Here is a 24,475-nt window from a genome sequence, read left to right as displayed (position 1 = left end):
TTTAGTAATACGTTATTCACTAGTAATTTATATGATATTCATTTTCAATCCTTTATTGTTCATCAAATCCAACAACAATGTTCCAAACTTTATCTGTCCAGAGCTTAAAAGTGGAACACATGATAAAATTATTGAAAAAAAATTAATTATGTTCCAAATTGGCATAGTCGTAAGTCATTGCACACTTATCCAAATATCTAATGAATAACAAATAGTACGTACTAAATACGACTATAATACAAGACATACGTACATAATCAGATATACGCACTGAATTCAAATACAATAGAACTAAGTTGCGCAGAATTAGTTCTAAACTATAAAGATTTGCTGATAGTTAATGAATAACACATATATTCATAAGAATAAAACATCCTATTTAGTGAATATAAATAAATTTATATATTAATGTATTTATGCATGTGATTGCAGTTATGAATTGCGATTAATGAACAACACAACAACAGTGAAGTGAAGCTTAATGAATACATCAAATTGCTTAAGGAATAAGCAAAAACGAAAGAATTATATACTGAAAACGAAAATGGTTCACATCTCCACTCCTCAAAACAATAACTTCAGTTCCCTTCCCTTGCAACAATCTCAAGCACTGTTGCTGCTCATCTTCCTCCCAAACCTACAGGTCGACCAGTTGGGCTTTGAAGCGCCTCGTTTGAAGACCGGTATCCCCAACGGATTGTCCTTGCTCTGTTCACACCATGCCACGAGAATCAGCACAACACTAACAATCAACAATCAAAACAAGCCAAGAATCAAGAATGAAAAGACAAGTTCACCATTAGGCAAGTTTGTGCATCAACATCGCAGATGGGGTAGTCGTGTGGGCAGCAGCTCTCATTGTCATCGCAGCAGGTGACGAACTCCAAGGATCAGCAGCCCAAGCCAAAGCAGAACTTGCCGTACTGGTACACACAGCAGCAGGTGCTCCTCTCTTCGCTTGCACCGTACATCCATTAGGTTCGCAATTTGAACTCTTGGATGCACGGTAACAAAATCATCATCTAAACTCTCTTCGTCCTCGGATTTGTCGTTCAAGTTTTTTTCTGCACTTGACCAAACAACTCATTAATATAAGTGACTTCATTATTAATGCACATGAATAGATCATTCAAAAGAACTAGACATATCTTAAAGCATAAGAATTATCAACTAATAAATAAAAATAATATTTATGTGAACTATATATCTTTACAAAAAAAAAAGTAAAATCAATTATCATAATTAAAATCTAACTACAAATAGAACAAGTTTACATTTAATAATCAAATACCAATGTCCAAGTGATGCAAGATTCAACCTACATTAAATATTGTTTACTTTATGATCACGAACACATTCAGATATACTAAAAACATATCAGAATGCATAAGAATTCTCAATAGATGAATATATTTAATATTTAGGAGAACTAAATAAATACAATAAATAGGCCATACCAGATTTCATAATTAAAATCAATTTGCAAACAATTTCACAAGACCAAGTTCACATTTAATAATCAAACAACTCCCTCGCCTAGTGGTTAAAGATTCAACCTAGATTAACTACTTTATAGGATATGTTTGTGAACAAAATCAGATGCACTAAAACCAAATGCTAATGCATGAGAATTTTAACTTAATGAATAAAACCAATCTGTTGTTGCACTACTGTTAAAATAAAATGAATAACTTATGTATGTCATCATAAGAACTCATAAATTTTTATACAAATTTAGTTACCTTCTCCACAGCTCCACTATCTTTGTCCTTAGTAACCTCCACATCCTCTGGACATGATCCTAAATATAATGATCCATCATTTAATAGAATATTAATTAAATTCTTCAGTTATTAAAGAATTGATAAAACACTAGTTGCACAAGTTCATGAGAATTTATTAACCTAGTAATTCCCAACAAAACAACTGGGTTCGTCCCCATGTTTAATCTCATCTCCACCTAGAGAATCCTAAATATTAAAAAACAATAAAACAAACCAATAAAATTATTCACTAGGTTTAGTAAATTTCGAAAAGCAATAGCACCAAAAATTAGAAATCAAAACACATATAATTAATATAAATTGTACAAACAAGAATAAGAAATCTTGAACTCTAAAAAATACCTGCGAGTTTCTTCGTCTGCGAAACACTTTCGTTGCTTGTTCACTAGTTTTCAATGATTTTGCAGTAACTCTAGGTTCTCTTCTAAATCCTAGATCGGCTTTGACAAACCAAAAAAGAAGAAAAAAGATTCGATTTTCGGAGCCGGTGGATAGAGGCAATGCAGTTAATATGAGCAATTAATGAATTCCGAGGAATGAGGGATTTGGAGAGGACACAATTAAAGAGAATCGAGGGGATTGTTGGAGACGCGTTTTATGATGCGGCTAAATTTACTAAATAGCCCTCCTTCCAGTGTGAACGCATAAAAAATAATGAAAACAAAAAAAGCCGGACGCATTAATTCCATTTAATCTGGACGGTTGGATTGGATTATTTAATGGACTAGATTAGATCTTAGTCCTTACACTTAAGGGAGGGTCTCACTGGAGCGCGCCCCTATATATATATATATATATATAATAAAATACTAACAAAATTACAACTATTATGACTGCCAATAATGACAAAATTCTTTATTTAGTTAGTGTAAATTATTTATAAGAAAATAATAATTATACTATGTTAGTCTTGGATTAGTGTGGAATGACATAATTGCAAATAGTTTTTTTTTTTCCAATTACTATTAGTTTTATCATCTTAGTTTGAATATTCCAACTAACGATCTATTTGTTATGTCACATAATTAAGGTGAAATATTTCATTAAATAAATTTAATGATGAATCGGTCAATTGTTCTAATTATTTATGGTTGAGAAAATATAAAGGCAAAAGGTGCTCTTTTAAATTGATATAGCGATAGTAAAAGCAATTGATATATTGTCAAAACTAGTTTATTTAGTTAAAACGAAAATAAAGGTTAAAATTACAATCTATAAATAGATAAAACTAGTGCATTATTCAAAATCAGTTTCGAGTAAATGAGTAATTGATGCATAAAACGAGTCACTCAAATAATTGAGACTGAGAATGTGATTCGTCACGGATCAATGATCATTATAAGCTAAAAGAAATATAGTGTTATATAGCAAAAAGTAAATAGGTTATTAACATTATATCTTATGCAATTAGACCCCTCATGTTACAAATTAGATAAATATGTCCTTAACTTTCATAAATTTTGAGGCAAATAAGTCGCCCTGTCTAGCGGCTGTGAATGTCAGGAAAACGTTAGGGACCTAATTAGTTTTCATTGTAAATATTAGGGGTGTGTTATTTAATTATTCTTTTTCATTTGGGAAAAGTAGCAAATAACCCCTTGTCATATAACCTCCTAACATATTTATCTCTCCATCTCTTGATTTTGGGTTGTTAGTACCTCAACATCTCATAAGAAGTGCAAAATCCCCTCTATTCTTTACGGACACTTAACTTCTTCCAATATTTTATATTTCTCAAGAAGATTTTGGGTTGTTAGGCCCGGACTGCGGGTGGTTCATGTATTGATTTTGAACACGAGCCGCGGTTCCACCCACGGCCACGGGTGGGGACCGCGGCCTAAGCCATTCCCATGGTAGTGGGTCCTATGTGCAACCAACTTTGTTAGCCCCGTTTTGCCTCGTCTGAGCTCCAATTTTGTCGCCGTTTGAGCTCATAGATTTCTCTCGAGATGTACTTCAACCTCATGTTTTCATAATTCTTCAATTTATCTTTTATTTTCCTTGAAACCACACCAAAACTACCACTAAGCATCAAATCATTATAAAACATAACATTAGGACACAAACAAGTAAAACATGAAGGGAAATGACAACAAGTCATACGAAATTGAGGTACGAAAACCATGTTTGTCATATAAGTGATTTAGGAATTCTTTTCCAATTGTTCCAAAATATTGATTGATTTTGACTCCAGATCGATATTACCAATCAAATCCATTGTCTTTAAGGAACGAATGAATTGCTTCACCAAGTGATCTCCATAAGTTACCAACATCATTGCATATCTCCACAAAGTGAGTCAGGTATTGCTTTGGATTGTCTTTGTCATCAAATTATTGAAACTTTTGAGGTCGGTAGCCTGTTGGCATCTTCAAGATGCCAATTCTTGTAGTATGTGACTTGCTATATGTCCATGATGATTTTGAGGTCCCTTCAAACTTGTCATTGATTGAACCTATAATGAATTCTTTGAGTTGGTCTACGTGTATTAAACCATCGAAAGAGATTTCGAGTTGTTTAATTGCGCGCAGATGTTTTGCTCCCGCATATTTTTAGCTTCGTAGCTTCTTGATCATTCTTCGTTTGCTCGTCATTTATATTAACAATATTTGTTTTCTCCGGATCTACAAAATAAAAACAAAAAAAAAAAACAAAACAAAAAAAGAATAGATACATAAGGAATAATATTACAACTCGTGTAAGGATAAAAATATAGATTTCACACTTGACTAATTTAAGCTTTATCATTTTATTGAAAAAGCAAAATGCAAAAGCCAAAAGCATTTATTGGCACTTTGTGAAAGTGGGAATTTTGGGACCCTATTTACAACTAGTGTTATATACAAGTGGTCTACATTTACTCAAACATAAAATATCTCGACTTTCTGATCCAGCCAGGTACACATGTTTTCCATTTATCTTTTTTCCTAAAAAGTCTAGGCAACGAAATTATATTTATTCATAAATATTAGTAGTATATATTATGTTATTGGAAAAAATCAAATGTTAACATCAAAAAGGCTGCCATATATAGGAAAAAGACCCCTTTAAATTTATAGGTGGCTGAGTTGCCAACCGTGTAAATTAATAATCTTAATGAGCCATTATCATGAAAAAAATAAAGTTAGAAATTTTCATACCATACGGTCCGAATAGATAATTAATAACAGCTCAAAACAATTTAGTCATTTGGTGTTCATAAACTCAGGTGAAATTTCCATAATTACATTTAAATTTTACTGTACAAAATATGAGAAATGAACTTTTGTTTCTTTTCATTTTTAAGTATCATTTCATGTGAAGTTGAAATAAAAAATGCAATAAACTTTTAGATAGGAGGATAGAATTAGTGATTTTCTTTTTGTATCTTGGTTCCCCCTTTTAAATGTATATAGGATTACATTTCTCTCCAATAAAAATACTTATTAGTATGCGTGTATAATTGATTTAGTAATAGAGTGATTAATGTTTAGAGATAAAAGTAAGATTTTAATTAACCATAACATGATCTTTAAAATTGTTTGTTAAACAATAAGAAAAAAAACCATTTTTTTGCAAGATTTTCCTTTGATAAATCCAAAATTAAACATAGATTCTATGCAAATTCATATTTAGATGCGATCACTACAGTATTTTGGGATTCTTGGAATTCAATCGCTATAAGAATTACCCCTTCATCCCACTCTAATAGGCTCATTTTTCTTTTTCGGACGTCCTATTAGAATAAGCTTGTTTTTCATTTTGAGTGAGAAAAAAAAAATCACAAATACTCATGTGCAACCGGTTGCCAAAATTACATTACTTTATTCGGGAAATGACAGTTGAACATTTTCGAATGACACTACTCCAACATATAAATGACTCTTGAAGATCTTCAAGTGTCATTTGTATGTTGAAATAGTGTCATTCAGAAACTAGTTGCACGGTGCAATCGGTTGAGGAGAGTGCTTAAATTTTTTTGAGTATTTAATTGATTTAGACTACACCATTTTCTTCCTAAAAAGTAAATTTCATGCTAAAAAAGTGAGCCTGTTAAAATTGGTCGAATAGAGTATTTACGACTTTGATTGCGTCATCAATATACCTTGGGTTTCTATTGTCTCATTTTTTGAGGGAATGGTCTATTGACTCTTTTCTTATGCTTGCATTTTTCTCTATGCTTTCCTTTTAAAGCTTTTTCACTACCTTGTCATTTGTAGAGTTACAATATGATGTTTTTTTAATACAATATTGTAAAATTGTAAAAGTTACAATATCATGTTTCTTTTTTTAACCGAAGAAACAAATAATTTAAAAGATTATGTGACGGTGAACTCAAAACTTAGACTTTTGAATGATGTTCTATTTTTTTATATTTTGATAGGAGTAATAAATATTTTAAAAGAGTGCGTGATCATGAACTTGAATTCGAGACATTTGAACAATGTTTCTTTTATTATTCCATTCGTCCCCCAAATAATTTTAACTTTTTTTTTTATTCGTTTGAAAAAAAAATTATTTTTTATTTTTAGACAGTACCCCATCATAGTTAATTCCTACATTTACCCTTATTTTTCATCTTTTCACCATTTACGGTACTAGCTACAACACATTTTACTATATTCAATATACTCAGCATATTTTTACTATATTCAATATACTCAACAACTTTATCTTAAAACTCGTGTCTCTTCCTCGTAGGAGAGGTAGTATTATATATTGTCGCTATTATATTGTAATATGTCAAATACATCTTCATTCACAACTCTGCTTTGCAATAGTTAGAACATGACAAGTCTATTCATCTTCAAGTTACAAAAAAAGAGAAATCCATCTTCACGTTGAACACATCACAAGAAAATGAGAATTAAAAATTAGTTATTCCCAAAGTTTTTGTGCATCTAAACATTTAAAGAAGATCTCACTCTCCCCTGTGTCAGTATCTCTCTACAAAATTTTTGTACATAAATTCACACCACACCAACGTTACAAGAAAAAGGTGAGCTAAACTCCATTTGCGACGGCGGCCGGCGTCAGACGCCCTCTTGGAAGCTAATGGAGCGCGAGAAAGCGGCGGGATTGGCTTGCAGCGCCGAGGCGGCGGAGATGCTAATCTTTTCCCGACCGGGCTTGGGCTGCAACGCCTTGAACAACCCTTCCCTACTAACCGAATCATACTTGATCCCAAGCGTTTCCCATATCGAGCTCTTGGCGGCTTCCTCTGGATCATCGATCCTCAGCGTTTTTGGGACCAAGATCGGCCTTCCCTTATCCACTTCATCGCCACTTCTTGAATGCTTACCTAGCGCCGGCCCCACCCACGGCACGCTCCACCCATTATTAGGCCAATACGGCGCCGGATACACCGGCATCGGCATCGGGCAAATTGCCGGATTCCAAGGGATCATAGGGAACGGCATCACGAGTTGCGGCGGCGGCGGCGGCGGCGGCCCGCCATTCTTGATGGGCTCGTCTGATCTCTTGATGGGCTCGTGATCGGGGCCGAACGACAGCCCGAAAGCGCAGCCCAGATCGGCCTCGGCGGCGGAGATGTGGCGGCAGTTCTTGTTCTTCCGGCGGCCGGCCCCCACGGGGACGTTCCTCATGGTGCCGCCGGCGGTCCAGTACCTCTGGCAGCTCTTGCAAAAATGGCGGGGCTGCTTGATGTTGTAGTTGTTGTAGTAGCAGAACTTGGTGTCGGCGCTGTTGCAACGGGGGCACGGCAGGATCTTGTCCGGCTTCTTCAGCGCCGCCTTTTGCTGCCCGTTCTCGTCCATCTCCGACGACTCCGCCGCCGGATTCCGTGGCTCCTCTGCATTCTCATCCCTGCTTTCGCACTCTTCTGCTTCTTGATGCTGAAAAAATTCGACCGATATCCACATCAATTGATTGAACAAGATCCTTTGTTAATTGTTATGATGATAATTCGAATTCGAATATCATAAAAGAACTGTGTTTTAGAACTTTCCAGAACACCTTTTCAGCAAACCAATGGTTTCAGACTTGAGAAAGAAGAAAATCAAAGCAGAATATTTACTTTTCGAGAGCAGCAGAAAAAAATTATACACTTAATTAAGTGTGAGGCGGAGAAAGCATGAAAATAATACCAACCACAAAAATGAAAGTAATTAAATAGTTAAACTAAGATTAGTTTAAGAGAGAGAATGGGCGATTCAAACAATTGGCTCCTCAAAAAGAGCAATAGTCTTCGAAAAATATTAAAGTATTGTTAACATCCTGAAAAAGAACTCATGATTCTTTTATTTAATAATAAAAAAAAGCTTTAAAGGAAAGCATGGCAACAATTACAAAGAAGAAAACTCCAAAATCTACAAATAAATTAATTATTATTCGATTGAAACCTTATCAAAACCAATAATTAATATGCAGACAAATCCCCCCCCCCCCCCAAAAAAAAAAAAAAAACTTAATCTTGTCAATGTGTATATGCATCTGGGCTCATTTGAATTCTTCAATAAAAATCTCAAATTAATCTGAATACGATTACTTTGGGTGAGTGTGTGTTGTGTGTGAAATGAAATCCGACGCCCATTGATTACCTCCTCGAGAGCATGAAGTTGGATTTCATGATGAGCCTCTCCTTTTTCTCCACTGGCTTCCAAGCAGCGGTCGTCGCCGTCGCTTACGCAGCTGCTCCGGCCGGAAAACTCGCCGGCGGCGACAGCTCCGCCTTTGTCCGGTAAGACGATCTTGCGGCCAAACAATTTGATCTCCGGCTCCTTCATTCCTCTCCAAGGGTTGGTCAAACGGAGCACCAAAAACTTGAGAAAATGAACAAGAAATAAGAAAAAGATAACAAATAAGCCGTGTTGGCAAATGGCAATGCTTTAACAAATTATTTTGATATCCTAAAATCTCATATGACTTACCCCCTACCCCCCCCCCCCCCAACTAACTTGAGCCCTACTTTGGTGGGGCCGGAACACACGAATTTTCTACTTTATTAATGTGTCATTTTACACTCAAATATCATTGTGTAAATTACAAGGTTAATTATCCTAAATATCACATAGTTTAGTCAAAGGCTAAAATATAAGAAAATGGGTAAATTAGTAACCTCTAATTCTATGGCAATTAATCATCATTTTAAATGTAACTGTAGTAAAAAAAAATTATTGCCGAACGATTTATAATTAAACCTACAATGAATTAGGGTGAACCCCATCTCGAGTCTCCCTCAATTCCTATAGTTTTGTCAAAAAAAATCAGATAGATATAGGAGTAGTATATTATCATTATAAATGTATTTTATTGTGGGGTGCCACGTGGGCAGGGGGCAGAAAATTGTGAGCCACAAGTTTTGTGTGTGTGGGACCAGTGAGAAATGTATGCTAGATTCGGAGTTGCACGGAAGCTCCGTGCTACCTGATGCGTTCTGGGTGTACCGATTTTTCTGTTACTCGTTTGAGAATCCTGAGTGCTGAGTGACGTGGACTGTTATGATTGGCTTATATATTTCTTTATTTCTTTTTTGAAGCCTGATTGGCTTAGATTTGATTTCAGATTTGTACTTAAATTCAGGTGATGACAGTTTAAGGAATAAATCCTGGCCAATCATTGTCAGACTCTTATTCCCAAAATTCACGGGTATGATTAATGTTCTCTCCCATTTAAATGAAATTCCATCACAATGAAGTAGAACCATGTTTTTTGAGAGATGCTTATTTTCATATATGTTATTTTATAATTTTATTGTAGTGGACTATGACAATAGATTGCCGCTTGTTCGGTGAAATAGCAATTTTGCGTTTTAATATAATTGTAAAATTTTAATAATTTATTTTATTTTCTATTAAAAGTGGGTCAATGATCTAAAGAGAAGTTTCTGAATCACAAAGCATATACTCCAAAAAAAAATATTTTGGATTACTATATATATCTGATTGAAGCGTGACAAGCGAGCAATTTATAGGATTCATAAAAATTTATGGATTCCTTTAGGATGTAATGTAATGTCCAAAAATATAATTAATTAAACCAAATGGGACGATTTAAGAAACTCAAGATGCATTATTTCCAACGTCGAACTGATATTAATAATCTGTTTTGGTTGGAGATACTTTGAATTATCAACTATATATAATATATGGAGTATAATAATAATTTTCTAACCGACCTATTGACATGTGCAGCCCTTACGTAATTTTAATAGTAAAAGATCAAACCTTTTATTCAAATTAATAAATACTATTGATATCGTATATGTACATTATTAGGGTGCCTCCAATGGTGTTTTTTCTAGTTTCTTAAACTTGGAACTACCATTGGAGAAAATAAGAACCAGTTTCAACACGGAAACCGAGGAAACTAGGTGCAAATTTGCACCCAGCTTCAAACTGATACACGCGGGCCCCTCTTTTACCTTTTCCCATTTTATTTTATTTTTCCTTTTCTTTTTTGCGGCTAAATGATAGCTTTTCATCATTTAATTGTTTTTCCTCTTAATTTGTTTAATGCTTTCGTCTCATTGTTTTGTCTTTTTTTTCCTTTTCTTTTTCTATTTATTTATTGTTTTGCTTTGTAATTAAAGAATAAATGGCTAATTTCAATTGTATTAATTGATTCAATTGCAATATGTTAAACGACTAAATTTTAGTAATGTAATTTTAATTTTATTAATGTACTTTTAATTATTATTTAATTTTAAATTTAATTTATTTTATTAAATTAGATAATTAAAATATAGAATTTTAATTTAAAAATAAAATTAAAATATATAAATAATACTCCCTCCGTCCCAATAAAACTGGCCACATTTCCTTTTTGGGTGTCCCATTAAAAGTGACTACTTTCTAAAAATGACAAAAGTTTACTTTAATTAAGTCAACAATTACTCACTAATTTGGTCAACAATTGTAGGCCACTTTCTAAAAATGTCAAAATTACTCACTAATTTGGTCAACAATTGTAAGCCAATTTCTAAAAATTACTCACTAATTTTGGTGGGTCACACTCAATTAAAACATAACAATCCCCTTCTTAATCTCCGTGCCCAAAAAAAAGTAGCCACTTTTATTGGGACGGAGGGAGTAATGCAAATAAAATTAATTGGAATATATATATATATATATATATATATAGAGAGAGAGAGAGAGATATATATATATATATATATATATAGGGATTGTGTATTATGGTGGGACCCTAAAAAGTAAGAAACTGGTTTATTGTTGGAGGAGATGTGAGAGAAAAAAGTATGTGAGTTTCTAAAGCTGATGTGGCAATTTGAAAACTAGAAACTGGGATCATTGTTGGAGGCACCCTTAGTTTCTTCAGTTTTTCTGTTGTCGGGTAATGCTCATTATTCATACTACGAAGTGTCTTATTTGTGTCATGCATTTTTAATTTTATTGTAATAGGTGTATGTGCTTTTCTCTTTTATTTCAATTTTAATTAAGTGTTCACTTAATAATTAAACAATATGATCTGAACTATTTTTTCGTTTTTTTTTTTAAATCACAAACTAATTTGCAAATAGTTTTAATTTATCACTTAATCAGTAATCTGACATCAGAAAACCGAATCAACTTCTTGAAGTCTTGACTTGAATATAAATAGAATAAATAAAGTGGAAGGACGAGAATCTGTTGTGAGGTGGTGAAAATTCCACCTCATTTATGGTATATTCAATGAGAGAACTCAACTCATCATGAGTTATTTTGATTCAATTTTTCAGAATCGTAGTTTCGATCGTACTCCAAAATTGAGAAATTCCACAAAGTTTGAGGTTTTTTAAAAATAAATAAAATTCAAGTATTTTTTTTTTCTTCAAAAATCTCCAAAATTTGAGCCGTATATAACCTACACTTTAACCCAGGCCATTTTCAATTTTGATATTTCTTTTAGCATGTCCATTTTTTAATAACACGATTAACTATTTCTATTAAGGGTGCGTTAATTTATTTTGACGGATAAATTTATCATGGGAAAAAAAGGATAACAAAAATTTATGGCTTTAAATGCCTCATTTCTTTTTCCACATTTTATACAAAAAAAAAATATATCATTTTTTATTCCTTATTTTCACTTCAATGAGAGATAATATTATCTCTTCATTTTTAGTGTGATAATATTTCATTTTTAAATTTGGATCCTAATTAATATTCATCTATATCTCAAAGTTTTATCCTTAGCAAGGCAAGGTGGAATCATGAGCTGGTGCATGAAACGTGTAAAAGTGAGTAAACAGACTTAAAAATGGTCTTAAGTGTTAATAAAAAAAATGGTCTTAAATGAGGATAAAATATACTTATTTACCCTATATTTTATATCTTTAGGTGTAAAGCAATGCTTATTTTATACTAACAAATATTATCATAATAATTATAATTAAGTTAGGTTATAAAGTTGGGAGATGGGTATGCTAATTGCATGTTTTTTTGAAATAAGGACATTTTCTTTTTTGCTTATTATACCAGCTTCTCTTATAAGTGCTAATATGGAAAGCTGGTTTTTATATGATTTAGGATTAGTATAAAAGGATGTATTATTACAATTGATTAAATTTGTTGATTTTTTTTGGATGAAAGCAATCATTTAGGGGGGTGTATTCGTTGTGGAGTTTAATAGATTTTTATGGATTTTAAAAGTCTGGGTGTATTCGTTCCAGACTTTTAAAAGTCTGCAGAAATCTGGGTGTATTCGTTTAAGACTTTTAAAAGTCCATATAAATCTGGGTGTATTCGTTTGAGACTTTTTAAAATCCATACAAATCTAGGTGTATTTGTTATTCCATTGACTTAAAATCCGGAATGACTTTCATGGATTTCATCCAAAAAATACACACGACGAAATCCGGCCAAAAACCACGAGAATTGAAATCCATGAAATTTTAAGCGAGCGCTGAGTTCCAGCGCCCGCGGCCAAGAAGCCAGCGAGCGCCGGAACTCAGCATCCGTTGAGAAAGTCCAGCGCTCGTTGGGTTTGAGCGGGCGCTGGGTTCCCAGCGGCCGCTGGGTTGCCGCGGTCGCTGGGCCCAGCGCATAAACTAATAATGCCAGTAACCAGGTATTCATTGCAAAATAGTCCAGCGAGCGCTGGGAACAAAATAGTCAGGAGCTGGAGGTTTTAATAAGTATGGAGGAGTGCTTTAGGAACTACAAGAATGATTTGTTCAGTTTCCAGAGCAAGGAGCTGGACAGGGAGTTGGTAAGACTTTTTTGGGCTTATGATTTTTTAATCAGCAAGCTTTGCTCCTATCATGATTACCTGAAAGCGTTTCAACTTTTAGGCTACACCAGTCAAAAAGATCCAAACGTCACAGCATGTCACTGGCTTTTGTACGGCAGTTATTTTTGAGGTTTTAGGGCTTGTTACTGTTGATAGTGATATTGTTAAGAGGATTCTTCCATAGGTGAGTTCTGGGTTGCAACATGGTGCAAAGGGATTGAATCAGAAGGTCAACTTCCAGCAAAATGTTTGGTGTTTGTCTTTTATTCAGCAATGTAGAAGTTTCACTTTCTTTCTCTTTTACTGTATGCAGGCTTCAGCTCTAATGATTGTGAGTTTACTACCCAAAAGGCAGCTTTGGCACCTAATGTTGCTAAAAGCTTGTTGCATTCAGTGGCAGACATGGCTAGAACAGATGCAAAGGAAGGACGTGACATGCGATGGCTGCGCATGTCAGTTATGACCATAATCTCAATAGTTCAGGTATTGCTTCCTGATGTAACTTTTAATGACTTGTCAAAAACAAATTTTTCACATGGTTTATGCAAATGAATACCTGGTTACTATTTTGTTCCCTTGTGGCATTATTAGTTATGCTGCCACATCTCTTACTTATAGACAGCAAGGACTGTATTTTCCAAGTGTTTGCGGTGACTATTTTGTTCCCAGCGCTTGCTGGGTTTCCAGCGGTGCTGGGACTCAGCGGGCGTTGGCATCATGGATTTCAATTCCAGAATTATCCCCTAAATTCTTTGAAAATCAGTGAAAATCGAGGTGAAATCCAACCACGAATTCTTTGAAAGTCGTCTGGAATCTATGTGAATTCCATGGACTTTTTAAAGTCTGTGGAAATCCACAACGAATACACCCCCCTTAATTTTGAAAAACAAAATGAAAAGGGAAAAAAAGAAGCCCGTTTGGAGGCCCATCTAAATTAGATATTTCATGTATTGATTATGGCCTGGTGGGCCTTTTTATTTCGTAAAGATCATGTGAAGCATAGGCCCATTAAGCAGCAAACTGGAATAGGAAGTATTATTACAAAATCATTGGAAAAAAAAAAGAATTATTTAAAGAATTGAATAAAGAATATTAAAGAAACTATCATACGTACAAGTTCAATTTTAATCGCTTCGTGATATTAATTAGCGTGTCATAATTATATCGTGTCTACACAAAATATATTGTATCTTATTTATGCCCGTATCAAATTTGTGTTCGGTCGAGCATATTCTTAACAAATTGAGTCTAGATTTGACCTTAACATGTTGAATTGTTACGAGATCAAGTCGATAATGATCTGACCCGCACGATTAATTTGCGAGCATATTACAACCAAGAATGAACTCTTTGGGATATCCACACCATTATTCAATATAGAAGTTTGTCAAATTTTCAGGTTTCCTTTTTTAACTCATGAATGATGACTATTGGTGTTCGAATTTCTACGTATACATGCATTATTTCAGTTTTTCATATTTCCTTCGGTTTATTTTACCTCGTAAATTTAGAGAAAAAAAAAAACGTAAAATAAGGGAAGATAGACTAGAAGAAAATGTTGTTATGATGCAGTTGGCAACGGTGGTGCTATATTGAACCCTTGTTAATTATCTTTATAATATATAAAAGCATAATAAATTAAAATGAAATAAAAAATAATTTATAAATACAAAGAAATGAAGAGTGGTACACGTGGTACACACTATATTTTGGGACAGAGGATCCCATTTGACTAGTTTTAACTTCAACAACAAAACTTTTAAAGTGTGTACTTACACGTGAAAATTTGCAGCAATTAATTAATTAAGTAACAATTTTAATTTTATTTTATTCTTTAATTATTTTTTGAATAAATACTTACGAGTGAAAATTTGTAGCATTTCATTGATTGTAAGTGAAAAACACGACGAAACATATCATAATTGTTTTTGTTTTTTTTTGGGCGGGGGGGGGGGGGGGGGGGCATGCTGTGTGGAGATAGTTGCATGATTAATGTCGTCTGAAAATCCAAGGATATTTACAGGGTGGAGAACATTGGCATTTTTATGTCGAGTACACAACAATACACAGCATTAATTATATTTTAATTAGTCAATTACGAAATCTATTAAAAATCCACAATGCACTTATTTTGGTATATAAGTCAAAAGGTTCAACGTAAAGAAGATGATTACAACAGGTTCTGTTCACATGCATAATGATTAACGACCCATAAATATGCAGTGGTAAAAAAGACGTAAAAAATGTGATCCCTACTTTAAATGGTAAATTGATATCTCATTATATTATCTCTCTATTTAGAGGGATAAAAACAAACATACCCTAAGAGTTACACTTAAAAGGTTGCGCTTAAATACACAAACTTTCCTTAAATCTTAATTTTGCATTTGAACGGGTGCCTCGAAATTAGTACATGAATTTTTAGTTGTTCTGATCTCTCACGCAATTATCAATTGCCCTCCAAATTAATGATAAGATGGGACGCATGAAATGTCTACATGGCTTAAACGACCAATGTAGTTGAATGTGTACGTCACTTCAAATAATCATGATGACATTAATTTACCACTTCATCTAACTGCAATATCATTAATTCACTGTAAATTGACATATATGTGAAAATTAATTCATCTATTTGAAGGCATGCTTTTTAATTAATGTGCAAAATCAAAATTGAATTAATGAAAATTTGTATACTTGCCTCTTAAAATATATGATTCATCTTTTTAGGGGGAATATATGATTCATTTAATTTACATGAGAATTGAGATTTTCTACTACAACATATATATGTTTAAATTGGATTGTTGCTCTATTTTATACAGTTTTTACTCATCTGCCTTTGAGCGGGAGAAATCAAATTAGCAGCATTTAATATTGATATCTCAAGCACTTAATTAGAAGAAGTTGTGACGTATGTAGTGATCTAATTGGAATTATTCGTACGTCTATACTAAAAAATATACGCAATCGTACCTTCAATGCACATAGATTTAGAATAAAATAAAACAAAAACTAACCTTTAAAAAGAATTAAATAAACAAGTAAAATAATCCAAATGGTTAGAGTGAGTGCTTTGCTTTAAAAATCGGGCACACAATTATTTTCATTTAATTTACTACTTTAATTATGAGTTTCATTAATTGACGCTCAACATGCATGATGTGTCATAGTAGAATTTAATTCAAATGTATATAACATTTACTCTTTTGCTACGAAATTCAATTGGTGATATCATAAGTAAATTTAGTCAAATGTGTATCTTCAATTAAAAGGAAAAAAAAAAGTCAACAGATTGAGAATTTCACATACTGAAACTATACAATATAAAACAAATGGCCCGGTTTCCAGACATGATCTGTTCTTGATATATATTTATAAAGTATTTAATTGATACATAATACATAAACTTTTGTGAAAAATTTATTATATAAGGAGACAAACTTTAATATATTCAAAATTTACATGCACGATATATTTGTTCTAATTAAATTTGTATTGCGGCTCTTAATTACTTACAAGGAAATTATTGTATTTGTCTTTAATTTTTTCTTTTTGGAATAAGGTTTGTTGCAACAGCTGTCGATCGAAGTGGTAATTAATTTTAATGAAGCATAACAACATAACACGTCATACGTTATAATATGCATGCGTTAGGCCTCAATTCACTACATGAAAAAGGGCCATTATTTAAATCCAAATTAAAGATGTATATTATGATTTTATTTTTCTTTAATTCCGATCGAAGAATTAATTATATTGTTAAGTTTTTCGTAACACATTTTCAAATATAAATAATTATATGATTAATTAAACTGAAAAAATTCAGAGAATTCCGAAATCATGATATGAACCTAATCAATTACCATGAATGTAGGAATTGTCACATTCCACTAGCAGTTGCTGAACCATCTTTTTGTTCCAAAATTGACTTAAATAAAATCTCATCATATCTTCCACTTCTTCACTAATCAAAAAGTCCAACATTTATAAAATATCATCATAGCAAAACCTTCATGCAAACTTCACATTGTTGACTTAACTTTTAAAAAGATAGAGACAGACATATACAGTCTGTGCCAGGACTTACGTATCAGTGACTTAATTTAAATCAATAATATAATGATTTAAATTGGTCCCTGAACTTTACATAATAATATTATACTAATAGAATTCATGAACTTCCCTTCAATTCAATCAGTCGGGCTCTTAAAACTCTTCATATATTAATATGTTTTAATTTAATCGAATCCAAACATCACACAAATTAAAATTGAGGCAATTTGCTAAATAAAAATAGTCATTTTGCTACAATAAAGATAAAGGTAGCCACAACTACATATAATAATATGTAAAAATTAAAAATTTGTTGAGGTAAATCCACCTCAATGTGAAATGCCCCACGTTTTTTGACAAAGGAACCCACAACTTTTGACATTTGAGGAAAGTTGTTGAATTGGCAGCAAGAAAAAATAGCTGCAGCCCACCATGTATCCTCGGCAATGTAGCGAAGTCTTCTTCAACAATTGCTGCAGCAAAGCAGCAAACTTCAACAAACAACAGCTCAACTTTCCTATAAATAGAGCTATGTATTCAGCAAATGAAGAAGTGCAGAAGTGCGAGAGGTGTGAGGCAAAACAAGAGAGAGTTTGGTGAGTGCATTTGAGAGAAGAAAATTGTGAGGAAAAATCATAGGATTTTTCATCTCTCTTAAAATAGTAGCTCAGTCCTCTTGTGTTTTTCCAAGTTATTAAACTTGAGATTTGTGTTTCCCCTATTTTGTGTAGGGAGAATTTTGTAAGCCTACTATATACATAGTGGAAGATTTCTAGACTACGGTCTCGTGGTTTTTCCCAATTTGGGTTTTCCACGTAAAAATTCTTGTCTCATATTTTTCTTATATTTTGCACCAAATATTTTCTTGGTTTGGATCCCATTTTGTAATCCAGCAAGAGGGAAAAGAATTATCCTGGTTCCGCTGTGCAAGTGTCATTTATTTGGACACTCGTGAATATTTATTCACCATCTTTTCCCAACAAGTGGTATCAGAGCCACTTTGGTTCAGAGGCGGATTAAAAATGGAGGAATCGTCGTCGCTTGGTGGTATGTTCAAATTGAACGGATCAAATTACTCAATTTGGAAGCCAAGCATGTTGGATCTTCTCTATTGTAAGGATCTCTATTTGCCCTTACATGGAGATGATGCCAAACCAAAGGATATGAGTGATGATGAATGGGTCATCATGCACAGAAAAACAGTTGGTTACGTCCGGCGCTTCATTGAACACAGTATTTTTCATCATTTTGCTAATGAGGAAAAAGCTGACGTTCTTTGGAAGAAAATGGAAGCTATGTTTGAAAGGAAAAATGCTTTAAACAAAGCTTCCATCATCAGAAAAATCGTTCGCTTGCGATATGCGGAGGGTGCCAACATGACGGAGCACCTCAATGCATACCAGGGTCTTATCAACCAATCCACCAACATGAAGATTTCTCTTGATGATGAAGTCGTAGCTTTATTGCTACTCAGTTCGTTGCCGGACAGTTGGGACACTCTTGTAGTGTCAATCAGCAACTCGGCTCCAGGTGGAGCACTGACCTTGCAGATGGTCAAAGATTGTCTTCTTAATGAAGAATCCAGAAGAAAAGATCAAGAACGTTCTTCTGAGACAAAGGCGATGATTGCTGAAAACGGAGATCGAGGGAGAAGTAAAAGTAAAGGCTCTCAATACTCGAGAGATAAATCCAGGGAGAAGTCTAAACCCAGGAAAGACTTCAAATGCCATTATTGCGGTGGTCCAAACCACTATGAGAGAGACTGCAGAAAGAAGAAAAAAGATCAAGCACGTGGAAATAATGAAAAAGCTGAGAATGACACAACAGCAGTTGCAACTGATGGCGATGTTGTCGTAGTTTGCGATGATGCTCTTGTGAGTTCGTCATGCCAACAAACAGACTGGATCGTTGATTCGGGTGCATCATATCACATTTCACCACATCGTGATATGTTTGCATCCTACACCGGTGGCAGCTTTGGCAAAGTCAGAATGGCCAATCATGGTGTGACAGAAGTTGCTGGTATAGGAGACATTGTCCTGCTTACTAACACTGGATGTAAGCTTATCTTAAAAGATGTCCGACATGTTCCTGATATCAGACTCAATATTATTTCCACTGGCAAGCTCGACGATGATGGCTACATTAACCATTTCGGCGAAGGAAAGTGGAAGCTAATCAAAGGCTCTCTAATTGCAGCAAAGGGTAGAAAGCAAAATTCTCTCTACATGATGCATGCAACGTTGTCCAATGGAGAGGTGAATGCAGTCGTCAAAAATTCCTCCATTGAGATATGGCATAAGAGGCTTGGGCATCTGAGCCAGAAAGGTCTGGAGATCTTGGCTAGAAGAAGCCTCATCCCTGAGGTTAAAAGGAATGCACTTGGAAACCTGTGTTGATTGTTTGGCCGGAAAACAACACAGAGTTGCATTCAAGAGCTTCTCTCCATCAAGAAGAGCTCAACCTCTTGATTTGGTGCACACAGATTTGTGCTACATGAAAGACAAAACTCTTGGTGGCGCACTATATTTCGTCACTTTCATTGACGATTTTTCGAGGAAAGTCTGGTGTTTTGCTTTGAAAACCAAAGACCAAACGTTGGAGGTCTTTAAGAATTTTCAAGCAAAAGTCGAGAGACAAACAGGAAGGAAACTGAAGTGTGTTCGTGCAGATAACGGCGGTGAGTACCAAGGCCCGTTTGAGCAACACTGCAGGAACCATGGTATCAAGCTTGAGAAAAGCGTCCCAAAGACCTCTCAACATAATGGCGTGGCAGAAAGGATGAACAGAACAATTTGTGAGAATCAAATGCATGCTGTCGCACTCCAAACTGCCAAAATCCTTTTGGGGTGAAGCTATGAGGACCGCAGTTGACTTGATCAACCTTTCTCCATCAACTCCTCTGGGTGGTGACATTCCAGATAGAGTTTGGTCAGGGAAAGACGTGTCTTACAAACACTTGAGAGTGTTTGGCTGCAGGGCTTTTGTTTACATTCCAAAAGATGAGAGATCCAAGCTTGATGATAAAACCAAACCATGTATCTTCTTGGGATACGCTCATGAAGAGTTTGGTTATAGATTATGGGACCCAGTTAACAGGAAAGTCATCAGAAGCAGGGATGTTGTATTCCTTGAAGATCAAGTTCCTGATGATGCGAAGGAAAAGCCTGAATCTAATTCAGAAGTTCCTGTCAACTTAGATCCAGTTCCTTCACCGACACTCCAGAATTACGGGGGAGATACCCAATCGGAGCATGGTGATCCGGTTGATGATGAAGCAGGTGACGATCAGACTCCACCTGTACAAGATGATGTCCCTCCAGTCAGAAGGTCTACCAGAGAAAGACAAGCTTCTACCAGATATAGCCCACATGAGTATGTAATGCTCACTGATGGAGGAGAACCACAGAGTTTTGTAGAAGCCATGGCGCATGACCAAAAGGAGAAGTGGTTAGAAGCCATGAAGGAGGAGATGAACTCCTTAGTTGAAAATCACACCTATGACTTAGTGAAGTTGCCAGCCGGCAAGAGATCGCTGAAAAATAAGTGGGTCTACCGATTAAAGGCTGAGGAGAATAGCTCACAACCAAGGTACAAGGCGAGACTAGTTGTGAAGGGTTTCAGTCAGAAAAAGGGTGTTGATTTTGAAGAGATTTTCTCACCAGTGGTGAAGATGTCTTCAATCAGAGTGGTGCTCGCGATTGCTGCCAGTTTGGACCTGGAGATCGAGCAACTTGATGTGAAGACTGCATTTCTGCATGGAGATTTAGACAAAGAAATCTACATGGACCAGCCTGAAGGTTTCAAAGTTAAAGGAAAAGAGAACCTTGTATGCAGGTTGAAGAAGAGCTTGTACGGCCTGAAACAAGCTCCCAGACTATGGTACATGAAGTTTGAGTCCTTCATGTCAACCCATGGCTACAACAAGACCACCTCAGATCACTGTGTTTTCTTCAAGAAGTTCACAGGAGGTGATTTTATCATATTGTCAGTCTACGTTGACGATATGTTAATTGTAGGCCATGATGCCAGCAAGATTGATAAGCTGAAGAAAGAGCTAAGCAAGTCTTTTGCGATGAAAGACTTAGGCGCGGCTAAGCAGATCCTTGGAATGAAGATCTTCAGGGACAGGAAGAGCAAGGAGCTCTGGTTATCTCAAGAACAATATATTGAGAAAGTTCTTGAAAGATTTAGAATGAGCAAGTCGAAGCCAGTCGCCACTCCACTTGCGGGTCACATGAAGCTAAGCTCAGCACAATGCCCGACAAGTGAGACAGAAAAGGAAGAACTGCAAAAGGTTCCATATGCTTCTGCGGTGGGGAGTCTAATGTATGCTATGATATGCACTAGACCTGACGTCGCTCACGCAGTTGGTGTGGTAAGTCGATTTCTCTCAAACCCAGGAAAAGAGCATTGGACAGCAGTGAAATGGATATTTCGGTATCTGAGAGGTACTTCTAAACTTTGTCTGAAGTTTGGTGATAACCATATTCTACTTGAAGGATATGTGGATGCAGACATGGCTGGTGACATAGATTCCAGGAAATCCACATCTGGATACCTGATGAGACTTGCAGGGGGAGCTATCTCGTGGCAATCGAAACTTCAAAAATGCGTGGCATTATCCACAACGGAAGCTGAGTACATTGCTGTGACGGAAGCTTGCAAAGAGGTGTTGTGGTTGAAGAAGTTTCTACAAGAGTTGGGCTTGAAGCAAGAGAAGTATGTGCTTTACTGCGACAGTCAAAGTGCAATTCACTTGAGTAAGAATTCGAGTTTTCACTCGAGAACGAAACATATTGATGTGAGATATCACTGGATTCGAGATGCACTTGAAAGGAAACTAATGCAGCTCGAGAAGATCCACACCGATGAGAATGGTGCAGATATGTTTACCAAGTCCTTACCCCGAGATAAGTTTGAGATCTGCAAACGTGAAGCAGGTCTAGTTGAATCTCCACATGAGGTGGAGGGGGAGAATTGTTGAGGTAAATCCACCTCAATGTGAAATGCCCCACGTTTTTTGACAAAGGAACCCACAACTTTTGACATTTGAGGAAAGTTGTTGAATTGGCAGCAAGAAAAAATAGCTGCAGCCCACCATGTATCCTCGGCAATGCAGCGAAGTCTTCTTCAACAATTGCTGCAGCAAAGCAGCAAACTTCAACAAACAACAGCTCAACTTTCCTATAAATAGAGCTATGTATTCGGCAAATGAAGAAGTGCAGAAGTGCGAGAGGTGTGAGGCAAAACAAGAGAGAGTTTGGTGAGTGCATTTGAGAGAAGAAAATTGTGAGGAAAAATCATAGGATTTTTCATCTCTCTTAAAATAGTAGCTCAGTCCTCTTGTGTTTTTCCAAGTTATTAAACTTGAGATTTGTGTTTCCCTTATTTTGTGTAGGGAGAATTTTGTAAGCCTACTATATACATAGTGGAAGATTTCTAGACTACGGTCTCGTGGTTTTTCCCAATTTGGGTTTTCCACGTAAAAATTCTTGTCTCATATTTTTCTTATATTTTGCACCAAATATTTTCTTGGTTTGGATCCCATTTTGTAATCCAGCAAGAGGGAAAAGAATTATCCTGGTTCCGCTGTGCAAGTGTCATTTATTTGGACACTCGTGAATATTTATTCACCATCTTTTCCCAACAAAATTAACCACTATTTGATACGCGAATATTACAAACATGCAAAAAAAAAAAAAACTTTGTGAATTCGTAAATTATAAACATGTCCATGTAATCGTCGCGACGATATATAGCAACATTCGCGAGTTATTTATTTATTTATTATTCTTAAAGCATAAGGTTAAATTTGTATATACACACACAAAAAATATTTTATTTTTATAGTCGTGGTATATATATATATTTTTTTTTTTGGCAATAGCAAAATGGATATATTCCTCGATCGGAACTACCTCCGAAACTTAAAAAAATCCAATTGAAGCAAAATCAAGATTAATTCAAGGTTAGTCAGGTACAAATAATCCAAAATATTAATTAAAGTCCCGATTTGACGAAACTGATTTTTTTTTTTTTTGACTCAATCATACTACAAAAAAAAGTCGTAACATTGAAGGGCCCATTATCTGATACTTCTTTGTTATGTATAATTATCATATGTGTTGACAGTGTTGTGTATGTAAGTGTAATTAATAAAACTTTCCTAATACATGCTTATCTTTCAATTAACCAACACCTTTTTGACTTGTGTTAGTAAATTAACCATGCACCATACAAAGTGCCCTACTGCCCACTTCCCACATTAACAACATCCAGCACTTGAATTTGCCTTTTGGAAACTATATATAAACCCCACTTCTTACATATACATACATGCATATATAGAGAGAGGGAGAAAAAAGAAGAGAGAGAAAGAGTTTGATTATTAGTGTGTTGTATCAATGGCAGGCACTTGCATTAGGGTAATGGTGGTGATATTGTGCTTGTATTTCCATATGAGCTTGAATGGAGCCATCCCATTTACAAGTAATCATCAATATCAATCTTCAATTCTATATACATTTATATATACAACATTTTCCTATCTGAAATTCATATATACTAAATATTTTGTCTCCTTTTGTTGCAGGAAGTTCTAATCTTGTCCAGAAAATTCAGAATGGTCAGGTTGCAGAAGGATCCCTCTTGGTATATTCAACCAAATCTTGATGATTTTGTACAAAACTATATAATTAACATTATGGAGCTAGAAAATTAATTAATTAAAGATTTCTTCCATCCTAATTTTGCAGGAAAACCCTAATTTGGTGATGAGAAGAATGGAGATAGAGGTGAACGACTATCCGGGATCGGGGGCGAACAATCGACACACACCAAGGCCTCAACTGGGAAGAGGAGGTTGCAGTGACTGCTGAAATAAAAAAGTTAAATGTTGGTAATATATAGATAGTTAGAAATATTTGATGTTATTATAGATGTGTTGTCTAGTTTTCTCAAAGAGAAAATGTAGACATGGTTGTTTATTTCAGTAGGAAAATTATATTAGAGGGATCAGATGTAACGTTATGGGATCTGGACCTTAGTTGATTAGGTGACTGGATGAGATAGTTTGGATATTAATTGTTCTAAATATTTTTCTTAAATATTTCTCTTGTGAGTGTGCATGGATCAGATTTTATGGCATGAAGAGTAATAATAATATAATTCTGTGTCTTTTTTTAAAAAAAAATTCCTGATTTTATGTGTTTTTGAGCTCGATCAGCTTCTAGGTTGAATTTTTTGTGAAAAAAAAAAAACTGTGAATCTCTTCCAACTTGTGTTTGCTTTAATATTGTAAATTTGTAATGTACGTACATTTCGATTCTCTCCATACAAAATATATAGAAAAACAAAATAAGATATTATATATATGTTGCTTCAAACTTGTTTTGTTGTTTTGATTGGCATTCCTGATGCCTTGATCCCTTTTCTTTTAATAAAATTTTTACTTTACTGATCAA

General features: G+C 34.8%; 2 protein-coding genes across 2 annotated transcripts; one reads left to right on the top strand and one right to left on the bottom strand.

Moving 5' to 3' along the window:
- Nucleotides 1–6,624: 6,624 nt before the first annotated feature.
- LOC131008998 (cyclic dof factor 1-like) lies at nt 6,625–8,753 on the bottom strand. The gene is made up of 2 exons (XM_057936173.1): nt 8,324–8,753; nt 6,625–7,618 (listed from the first exon to the last, which is right to left on the bottom strand). The coding sequence occupies exons 1-2, from the start codon at nt 8,507–8,509 to the stop codon at nt 6,797–6,799; spliced, it is 1,008 nt and encodes a 335-aa protein (XP_057792156.1). The 5' UTR covers nt 8,510–8,753; the 3' UTR covers nt 6,625–6,796.
- Nucleotides 8,754–23,293: 14,540 nt separating this feature from the next.
- On the top strand, nt 23,294–24,118 carry LOC131009052 (uncharacterized). The gene is made up of 3 exons (XM_057936261.1): nt 23,294–23,501; nt 23,605–23,663; nt 23,768–24,118. The coding sequence occupies exons 1-3, from the start codon at nt 23,417–23,419 to the stop codon at nt 23,888–23,890; spliced, it is 267 nt and encodes an 88-aa protein (XP_057792244.1). The 5' UTR covers nt 23,294–23,416; the 3' UTR covers nt 23,891–24,118.
- Nucleotides 24,119–24,475: the final 357 nt, after the last annotated feature.

Source organism: Salvia miltiorrhiza, chromosome 2 (assembly GCF_028751815.1).
Source record: "Salvia miltiorrhiza cultivar Shanhuang (shh) chromosome 2, IMPLAD_Smil_shh, whole genome shotgun sequence".
NCBI lineage: Eukaryota > Viridiplantae > Streptophyta > Magnoliopsida > Lamiales > Lamiaceae > Salvia > Salvia miltiorrhiza.
Note: the sequence above shows the minus strand (reverse complement) of the source record. Positions and strands in the feature narration are given on the sequence as shown.